At 35.9% G+C, this 11,410-nt stretch overlaps 1 protein-coding gene across 1 annotated transcript in view; it reads left to right on the top strand.

Annotated features, from left to right (window-relative positions):
* The first annotated feature begins 1,653 nt into the window (after positions 1–1,653).
* SLC12A1 (solute carrier family 12 member 1) overlaps positions 1,654–11,410 on the top strand; it is a 109,646-nt gene continuing 99,889 nt past the window's right edge. Inside the window, 3 exon segments of the mRNA XM_017872780.1 lie at positions 1,654–1,704; positions 2,604–2,675; positions 2,901–3,507. Of these exon segments, the coding sequence (XP_017728269.1) occupies positions 3,088–3,507 (420 nt within the window). The 5' untranslated portion in view covers positions 1,654–1,704; positions 2,604–2,675; positions 2,901–3,087.

Here is an 11,410-nt window from a genome sequence, read left to right as displayed (position 1 = left end):
ATTGGTTTAACGTTTAGACACCAAATCTTACCTTTGTTTAGGATACTTTTCCTGACAATCTTGTTTTGAGTGGGCCTTTATTCATGTCCTTTTTGTTTCAGCAAATAATGGTGTTTAGATCTAAGCTCTATGCCTTGGAGATGTAAACTTTCACCTGTCATCCCTTTGAAGGTGTAAATTTAGGGTTGCTTAACTCACAACAGTCTAGAGCAATGGAACAGGTAATCAAGAGATTAATAGTTTAAAGGGGGAAGAAAATTATTAACTGGCAAATAAAAAACTATATAAAGCTAAAAAAAAAAAAATGTTGCTGTTCTAAACCCCATACACAAACTAGCTCATTCATTCCTCAAAATAACTCTACAACAAGGTAGGTACAATTATTATCCACATCTGCATTTGCAGATGAGAAAATTAAGGCACAGAAAGATTGAGTAACTTGACTGAGTTCACACAGACAGCAAGTGGCAGGGCCAGGACATAAGTTGGGCCTTCTGACTTGAGTCTTGTTCCTAGCCACTATATTACACCACAACTGAGCTATTCAGACAACTGGAAATCACTTGAGTCGTTTCTTATGAGAAACAGAGAGGACTCATTCAATCATCCTGATTGAAAATCATTGACAGACCTGAGGGAGGAATTGTTTGCTGTGTTAATAATCACCTACTTGCAAATCTGAAAAGAAAATCTTTTCTTCAATGAAACTCAAAACTGAATTTGACAAAAAAATGTTTTCCAGTTGGAGACAGGTCATTTAGTAGTGCCACTGGGATACTTACCCACAGTTTGACTCCTGCTTAAAACAGTTTTCCCGGCTGGGCGCGGTGGCTCACACCTGTAATCTCGACATTTTGGGAGGCTGAGTCAGGCGGATCACCTGAGGTCTGGAGTTCGAGACCAGCCTGGCCGACATGGTGAAACCCTATCTCTACTAAAATTACCAAAAAAATTAGCCAGGCGTGCTGGTGGGCAGCTGTAATCCCAGCTACTCAGGTGGCTGAGGCAGGAGAATCGCTTGAACCTGGGAGGCAGAGGTTGCAGTGAGCCGAGATTGCACCAGCGCACGGCAACCTGGGCAACAGAGCAAGATTCCGTCTCAAAAAAAAAAAACAGTTTTCCCATATTTCCCAAAATAGAAATATTTTCAATAAATCATTGATTCCACTCCCAATCTACTTACTTCCCATGCAAAAGACTCGAGGTAACATCTACTACAAGCAAGATAAAATCATTTCAGGTACTACTTTCTCGTTACAGAGTATAGAAATTATCTCTGGAGAACTATATTTTGTTACACATGCTAAACAATAGGAGGTCAATAGGGCTTATCTGATATAAGACGGTGGAACTCAATTAATCTATTCCCAAATGACTAATGCAATGCCCATATTTTTTGGACAATTGCTATTAAGCAATGCAATTGTCCTTATGAATTAAAGAAACTATGTTACTTCCTGCCTAAAAGGATTAATGGTTTACTACTAGTTACCAGTTGATGTGGTGCTTAAGATTCCTCAGGGCTAATGACCTGGTAGGGCTTACACTACTATTCCAGGCCAATCATTGCACAGTCATCTCCTTCAAGAAAGTTTCTAACCAATAAGCAGAAGCCTAACATTCTGGGCTGAAAGCTAAGTGCCCCATATATTCCTGGGTGACTCTGAAGCAGGTTATGTTTCCTCGGAAGAAGGCTCCTTGGTGGTAAGTTGAACATTTCTGGGCAGGGTAAAAATAATACTTAATATTGTGTTATAAAGTAGATTCTGAGGAGTAGGTGAGGGTGTCAAGGACTATGAAGAGAAGTGTTTTCTAAAACTAAAAGATAATAGCTTCATTTACAATTTCCCCAGGAAAGGATAGTTGAGAAATGAAGTTGAGGGTTTTTTGAAATTCAAATACACAGCTTTAATAATTGCATGAAAGAGACAAGTTTTATTTATATTTATCTCATGTTTCTAGAACTTCCCTTGAAAAGCTGAATTTTAAGATATAAATAAGGAAATATAATTCTAAAGAAAGTGTTTGAAGACAGGCCAGCACTATGAAATTGTGAAAATTATTGTGAAGTCTATTCATCTCACAGTCAAATATAAACCTCTCAATTATTGAGGACATTTCATTAAAGTGAGTCAGTAGAGCATGATTATTTTACCTAAATATAACAGAGGACTTTTTTAAGGTATATGACTTATTTCTTATAGATATATGACTTATTTCTATATTCATATTTTTAAGGTTTCATGTTAGTATTTGCAAAACAAATAAATATATGAGCAAATGAAACATTTGGATCCTGTAAAACATCCAAGAATTCACAGAGACATCATCTTGATGGGATGTATTTTTTAAATGCATATTCTAAAACATAATTTTTTACTTGTATAGGTAGCAAAATTTGGAACAAATTTATTAGTTGAACATGTACAGATTTTTATAAACTAGCAAGAATATGTTTTTTAGAAGTTTTGTCTTTCATTTTACATGTCATATAGTGTATATTCCTATCAATCAAAATACTTTGCAGTTTCAGTATTTAGTACTGTCAGTGAACTGTGTCTTAGGCTGAGAACATTCTCATCAGGTCTTACTGTATTCAACAGGTAAAATTACATCTGTGCTAAAGTCATAGTGAACTCCAGTGCACTGAATCCAAGCAAATACTACAAACACAGGTAACATTTTAATGACTGCATTGGAAATTCTGTTTGCTGGAACAGTTTTCCAGTTATTTATTATTGGATTTAATTACTCACATGACTAAGGTTCCTGGACAAATTTTAGTGAAATGAGTTTAAAATTATATGTCTTGTAAAATAAAACTGTTCCCTTATATCCCACCCTTACTTAAATATATTTGTATTACTTGGAACAAGTTTAATTTTCTTTTTCAATGACAGCTTTGAAGAACATCCTGAAGATTACATAGGAGACAATATATCAAGAATCTATTTACTGAATGGTCTAGAACAAAAGCCAGGAACTCCCTAATGGAAGCACATTAGTGTTTATTTTGATGAAGAAATACATAGATTTTTTTAACACAACCATAAAGTAGATAGCTCAGTAAAAAATCAATTTCGGAAGATGTCACTGAACAACTCTTCCAACATATTTCTGGATTCAGTGCCCAGTAATACCAATCGCTTTCAAGTTAATGTCATAAATGAGAACCATGAGAGCAGTGCAGTGGCAAATGACAACACTGACCCACCACATTATGAAGAAACCTCTTTTGGGGATGAGGCTCAGAAAAGACTCAGAATCAGCTTTAGGCCTGGGAATCAGGAGTGCTATGACAATTTCCTCCAAAGTGGAGAAACTGCTAAAACAGATGCCAGTTTTCATGCTTATGATTCTCACACAAACACATACTACCTACAAACTTTTGGCCACAACACCATGGATGCCGTTCCCAAGATAGAGTACTATCGCAACACCGGCAGCATCAGTGGACCCAAGGTCAACCGACCCAGCCTGCTTGAGATTCACGAGCAACTCACAAAGGTAAGCTTGAAGGACACAGGCAAGTGTCCTCCCTTATTCATAACTTCAGGTCATTTCCTTCTCTTTCATTACACTATGAATGAATGTGAAACAGTCAAATTGAGAGGTCTATTCCAAACACTATCCATCTTACTTACAAAACTGTCCCTAGTTCCCAGTAAACAGAAAATACACAAAAAAGTGTTTCACAGATGCTTTTTTTCTTTGGATTTTTTTTTTTTTCTTGAGACAAAGTCTCGCTCTGTCACCCAGCCTGAAGTGTGGTGGACACTGCGGCTTTGAACTCCTGGGCTCAAGCAATCCTCCCACCTCAACCTCCTGAGTAGCTGAGACTACAGGCATGCACCACCACACCTGACTGACTTTTTTATTTTTTGTAGAGACAGGGTCTTGCAATGTTGCTCAAGCTGGTCTCGAACTCCTAACTTCAAGCGATCCTCCCACCTCAGCCTCCCAAAGAGCTGGGATTACAGGCATGAGCCACGGTGCCCAGCTCAACAAATGTTTTCTGACTTAGGATAGAGAACTAAAGAATTAACTCTAAACATTAGGCAATATGTTGTACCTTGTTTATGATTATAGTCTACTCAATTTACATTGGTTAAACATGTCAAACTGAATATCAAGCTGGTTTCACGTCAGTATTAATGTCTCTATGTCAATCGTATAAAAAGCAAAACATTTGTGCTTGCTGTAGTTAATACTGTGGGTGCCAGCCTTTAGTGCATAGGGGTAATTTTATATTCTTTAAAGAGAGGGCAGAGATTTATAAGATTCAGCATTCTATCCCTTCCTCTTTAAAACTTTGCCTGAGGCTCCTGAATGTGCTTAAGCATATAAAAATAACTAAATTAAATTTAAGTACAGAAGCAGCAGAAGTGGCTAAACTTTTCATTATTTAAGAAACACAGCCAGGATTCCCAAGTGTGTTAGAAGTATGAGGCAGCACTTTTTCTAATCTTTTTTTTTTTTTTTTCGAGATAAAGTTTCTCTTTTGTTGCCCAGTCTAGAGTGCAATGGTGCAATCTCGGCTCACTGCAACCTCTGCCTCCCAGGTTCAAGCGATTCTCCTGCCTCAGCCTCCTGAGTAGCTGGGATTACAGGCATGCACCACCACACCCAGCTAATTTTTTTGTATTTTTGGTAGAGACAGGGTTTCTCCATGTTGGTCAGGCTGGTCTCGAACTCCCGACCTCAAGTGATCAGCCCACCTCGGCCTCCCAAAGTGCTGGGATTACAGATGTGAGCCACCACGCCCAGCCTCCAACCTTATAACTTTGTAGATTTCTTCTTCCATAACTTTCTCCAAAATATACTGATCAATTTTATCTTCCTGCTCTTCCAGACCAGTTTGGAATAAATATCATTCTTTATGAAACATAATTACCTGCTAAAAAGAATGATTAGATGTCACATATTCAAATGAGTTTACTCTTGCCCAAGTTTTGAGGAGAGAGAAGAAAATGATTGAAACAGTTCCTTTTGTATGCATTCATCCATTCATTCCTTCAATATTTTTTTAAATGATCATCCACTCCAGAAACTCTAGGAATACTACTCTTAGGAAAGATGCTAATAAAGGGGAAAATTTTTCTTTAGTTTCTGCTCACCTTTCCTTCCTCAAGAAAATCCATCTCTAAAATGTATTTGCCTTGGCTGCTAGAGTCCCTGACTCTGGGTCCTACCACCAGAGACTGAGTGACTTCCTCAGGAGGGGTCCATGTTTTTAATTTTGTTTCCTTATCCCCTTTCCCCACCAAACCTTGCTAGTCCTGTGTACTAAATTGGCAACAGTCTGCCAAATGGCTGGTTTCCTTATAGGCCTAAGATTTAGATTTTATCTGGCATATTTGATGCTTTAATCAAAAGAAGTTAGCAATGCAACAATTTCAGACAACATGGTAGCTCCATGAAGATTTTTGAGAAGGGAGGCAATCTGAACTCTTGAAATCCAGCTGAGGTGTCACTGTCCTTTTCTGTGTCAGGAAAGGAAAGGAAAATGGCAGAGAGAAAAGGAGAAGAAAATGAAAAGAAGGTTGACAGAAGCAGCCACCAGTAGTTTCCAAGACATGGAAAAGGCAGAAAGAAATTTAGGGCATCGTAAAAGATATTTCAATTGTTTCTGAAGAATTAAAATGAATCAAAGTTCTTTTTTAAAAGACCTTAAATTCTATCCCACAATACTCTACCACATCACGCATGATAATTTTAAAGTTGCCTCCTTTTTTAAAGTNTGTCAGGAAAGGAAAGGAAAATGGCAGAGAGAAAAAGGAGAAGAAAAATGAAAAGAAGGTTGACAGAAGCAGCCACCAGTAGTTTCCAAGACATGGAAAAGGCAGAAAGAAATTTAGGGCATCGTAAAAAGATATTTCAATTGTTTCTGAAGAATTAAAATGAATCAAAGTTCTTTTTTAAAAAGACCTTAAATTCTATCCCACAATACTCTACCACATCACGCATGATAATTTTTAAAGTTGCCTCCTTTTTTAAAGTTAGTATCACAATTTAAATATTCTCATTCATCTACTTCCCCAATTTACAACAAAAGAAAATAGAATTCTAACTTCATTAAAAAAGAAATGGAATAAATTCACATTGTTCTTAGGACTGACATTCCAGATAGAGAAAAGTAGCTTATTTATAATTGCAAAAGCCATGGCTTATGTAAATCTTTCAATAAAGAGAGAAAAGCTCTAAAGGATCAGGAGTTTAGAAAGCCATCTAAAGGCCGGGCGTGGTGGCTCATTCCTGTAATCCCAGCACTTTCAGAGGCTGAGGCTGGTGGACTACCTGAGGTCAAAAATTCAAGACCAGCCATAACCAACTGATGAAATCTCTTCTCTACTAAAAAAACAAAAAACAACAACAACAACAACAACAAAAACCAGCCAGGCATGGTGGCACATGCTTGTAATCCTGGCTACCTGGGAGGCTGAGGCAGGAGAATTGCTTGAACCTGGAAGGCAGAGGTTGTGGTGAGCTGAGATCATGCCACTGTACTCCAGCCTGGGCAACGAGAGTGAAACTCTGACTCAAAAAAAAAAAAAAGAAAGAAAGAAAAAGAAAGCCATCTAAATGACCACACAGTAGGAATGTTATAGCTGCATTAGATAAATGTAATAGCTGTTTGGAATATTGCATCACTTTTGAAGAGATAAAATGAAACTAAAGACTGAACTTTGACTTAAAGCATTTTTTTTCTTAGACACAAAGGAATGGCAAATTAAAATATTAAAAATTAGGCCTAAGCGCTGAATAATCATTTTGAACGCGTATAGTAATAAGCTACTCTTTATAAAGACTTGATGCTCAGTTATCTAGGAAACTTCATCTTGATTAAATCATGAAGAGGTATCCACATAGCCAAATTGGGAGAAGAATTCAGATTCAACCACACAATCTACAATGTGCACATTTCTGCAGCCAGACCCATTCTAGTGTTGCTGAAATTGTACAGCCTAGCCTGCCTCTCCATGTGTAGCAGCCTGGGCCTTCTTCAGTTTATCGCTTTATTGTTTGCTAGTGAATTTGACTCAGCTACTCCCCCTCAAATGTAAGAATTGAAAACCTGCAATGTGCTGTAGCTATGCTGCCACCTCCTTGTGGCCCTTGACATTTTTATGGTAGTTCCTCAAATCACAACTAGAAATCATCAACAGAACAAACAATATATGATTATACTCAGACCCTTCACAGATTTTGTATGCAAAAAATATAAATAATAGTGTTTACTTAAATCATTTAAAAGTAGAAGGTAATTGACATAGTATAAGCTAGACAATACTTTTTGTAACTGTGATTTATAATGCTTTTAAAAGTTATAATAGCAATAGCACATTCATACTGAATGGCAGAACATGGTTAGTCAGAAAACCAGTTGGATTTTGTGTAAATTTTGGTTATAATTTCCAAGTGAGAAAAAAAGTTACATGACAAAATTATTCTAATAGGTAAAATAAAAAACAGGTTTGAAAGACATTATTTTAAGGCTCTACCTTAAATGAAACTATAGGTGTGATAGATATTGACAGAATTTGTAATCCCAATGACTTGAGATCATAATTGAATAAATTATTTTTATTATCTATGTTAGTAAAGAGCTAAATACCTATACTGGTGACCATGAACTATAAATTTCTGAAAACTCTGCTTAAGAGCAGGAGAAACAATTATCCTTTACTTGCTCTGTTCAAGCTCTTGTACGAGCTACATAACTTCTACTTGTCTTGCAAGATGCTTGTGAACATTGGTTTCTATGAGTATAAAGTCTACCCTTACAATGGGTAAGAATTCAATTAAATGATCATTGATGATAGTAGTAATTTTTATACTAGCTTTTTATTTTAAAAGTAAAATGAATACTAACAAAATATTTAACAAGTACTAAAAAATATGTAATAAAATGCTTCTCATCTAACATCAATATTCAGTTATTCTCTCCAGGAAAATCATTACTGACAGTTTCTTGTAAATCCTTCCAGAAATGTTCTAGGCCTATATAAACATACACATATATCTATAAATATCTGGATTCCTATCAATCTAACTTTCTGTTTACATTTCTTTTCAAACATGTACTAGAACGTATTTTCCACATTGTTCTGCACTCTTTGCAGTTTTTACCAAACATACCCTGGAGATCTTTCCATATTAAAGCATATGTAATAATTATTTGGCATCTGGCAAAGATTAATCTAGTGCCTTTACTTTGTAAAGAGAATTTTGCTTTCAGTATCCAGCCTAATTCCTGTGGCCAACTTTTCATACAATTCCTTAATACAGGACTAACCAAGATGGAACTCCTTTGCAGACTTACTAACCACCATTGTTGTTAGCATTTCAGAAAAATATAATTTAGAAGGATTCAAGGAAATATAGAGACTTTCTATCAAAGCCATGTGTCATTGAAATAAGCTATCTATGAAAAGTATAAAATACTATACAATTAAGACAAATGTTTTTCTAAAAGAAGCTAACTCTATAGAAACTAATCCAAAACAAAAATCAATGGAATGACGGTATATTTGGATCATTATGCTGTTAACAACTACAAACAATTTGTAAATAAAAGCATTAGCTTTAAATGCAGTGTAGTAATAACCAACTTTTTATGGAGAACTTGTTATGTTTCAGACACTGTGCTCGCACTTAAAAAATTCTCACTCAATCCTTAACAACGATGCCTCACTATTAGTATTGCTTTTTTATGGATGGTGAAAGTTTTATAAAATGCTACAGATCTTTTAGAAGAGAAAATAAAGACTTGCAAAAGTCAATGAACTTCCAAGGTCAAGACACCAAGGTCACATGGCTGGTAAGTTGAACTCACGTCTGCAGGACTCCAGAGTCCTTGCTCTGAAGTTCTACTTTCCATCCTCAGTCTGCTTTCCCACGGCACTTTTCATTAACTCGTTCAACAGCTGTGGAGAATGGCGGGCCTCAGGCACGAAGAAGAAAATCACACTGTCATGATGGGCTGAGCAGGAGGTTCTTCCTTGTTTCGGTCCTTTTTTCTGAGACTGTGACAAAAAATCGTATTGCTTGTCCTACAGAATTATGTCTCAATCATTTTCATTGTCATCATCAGAAGCATTTATTAACCATGTATTTACAAGAGTTTCTGTGTAAAGTGAGTTAAAGTGACTTGACTTCTTTCCTCTAGAACTTTTTTCTTTTTTCTTTTTTTTTTTTTTTTTTTTTTTTTGAGACAGGGTCTCGCCCTGTCGCCCAGGCTGGAGCGCAGCAGCACGGTCTTGGCTCACTGCAAGCTCAGCCTTCCAGATTCACGCCATTCTCCTGCCTCAGCCGCCCAAGTAGCTGGGACTATAGGCACCGCCACCACACCCGGCTTTTTTTTTTTTTTTTTTTTTTTTTTTTGTATTTTTAGTAGAGACGAGTTTCACCTTGTTAGCCAAGATGGTCTCGATCTCCTGACCTCGTGATCCACCCTCCTCGACCTCCCAAAGTGCTGGGACTACAGGCGTGAGCCACTGCGCCCAGCCTCCTCTAGAATTTTATAAGTCAAACGACATTGTTATGGATACGAACAAGGGAAATGTAGTCAAGTTAACAAACACTAAACCACATAAATCAATGTATTAAATGCTTATCTTCTATAAAAGGACAAAAATGTACAAATGTTTTCTCTAGAAAATAACCTGTTCTACAGTGTGTCAAAGTTCAAATTTGCAACTTTGGCATTCAAATTGGGGATATCTGAAATTAGAAATAATTGCTAAGCTAACAAACAGCCAAATAAAATAGACATTAAAATTGAAGCAATAAACGCCTTCATGACCAGTGACCAGAAGCCACCCCTAAAATATTTGTTGGAGTGAAACTCTGCAACTAAGAGTTCATTCTGATACTTTAGTTAGAGTTTCTTAGTACGCAAGGCCAGTTCCCTGGGGAGCTCACGCTGTTAAAACAATCTGTGGGAAAAAACAAAAACCAGAAAGAATTTTTTATTATAAATAGTTTAGTAATAGATGGCAAGAAGAGTAGTAGTTCCCTTAAACTTATACTTGGAAAATATTAAGAACCTTTCCATTTTCTTTTTCATAGCCAGTTCATTGCACATAGCTAACTTTTGTCCTAAATTATCAAAAACACAAGTCAATTTGTGTGTGAGATATGTGGTTTCAGCTATAGTAAATGCATTATGATTACAAATTGTGACCATTGGTAGTGATTTATAGGCATAATGTGTAATAACTTTCAAAACAAGAAAAAAAAGACTTTCATTTTCATAATTTAAAATATTGCCTTTTATCCCAAAGGGATAGAAATGTATAAACATAATATTGATCAGTAAAGTATGGAAATATGATTAGAATCGTATGTTTTTCGTTCTGAAATGAAGCTTAGGAATCATCTGGTTCTTACTGGGATTGGCATTTAGATAACTGAGTGGCAGGAGTGGGAGGGGCTTAGGTTAGGTGGAATAAGTTTCGCCATGTGTTGATCATTGTTGAAACTCAATAATGAGTATCTGAGATTTATTTTGTTATTCTCATTACTTTTACATATGTTTGAATATGACAATAATAAAAGAAAGTTTAAAACAACAGGAGGATCATCTAGGTGTAAATATTTATGGAACTGTCTCTCGGTGGTGGTCTAAGAATTCTATCAACCTGAGATTAAAGGCTCAAAATTCGAAAGAATGTATAAGTAGCAAATATTATCTAGTTGGAACTTAAAGAATAAATATATTTATTTTCCCTGCCCCATAAAGATTTAAGTAACAAATAGTATCTAGCTGGAACTTAAAGAACAAATATATTTATTTTCCTCTGCTTTGATAATAGCTATAAAGGTATCTGATATGTTTCTGGGGTCTGAAAATCACATTACATATTAAATAAAATAATTTAATCTTTCATTATCAAGAACTCATTGCCCTTTAAACTGCATGTGATTGAAGATTCATTAGCTTGTCAAAACTGGAGTAGAGATAATCTTTTATCAAGTGGTCTTTCTTTCTTTTCATTTTTTAAACATACTTTGTTTTACTTTTCCTGAATCTTTAACACACAGGTAAAATTCTTAGTAAATAAATAATCATTCCCTAAAGCTACATAATTTAGAATACATTTATAAAAGGTTATGGGTCATCATTTATGGTAATGGGAGTGTGAACAAACAAATTAATTCAATGTATGAAGGGAAAAACTGGTTTCAGGCAGCAATCATAAAACTTTTAGTCTTTGAGACTTTGGCCTCAAGAACATGAACCAGCCAGGAGACTGCAGGCCACTTGCTACACAGCTCATAGCCATCAAGTCCCCACAAACCCTCCACCCAAAGTCATGTTCAGTACTTTGATGATAAGATGAGTTTACAACTGCTGTTCTGATTTACTAAGGAGGCATTTATTAAAGAGTAAAACCAAAAAAAAAAA

Source organism: Rhinopithecus bieti, unplaced genomic scaffold, assembly GCF_001698545.2.
Source record: "Rhinopithecus bieti isolate Rb0 unplaced genomic scaffold, ASM169854v2 scaffold_6945, whole genome shotgun sequence".
NCBI lineage: Eukaryota > Metazoa > Chordata > Mammalia > Primates > Cercopithecidae > Rhinopithecus > Rhinopithecus bieti.
This window is presented reverse-complemented; position numbering and strand designations above follow the sequence as displayed.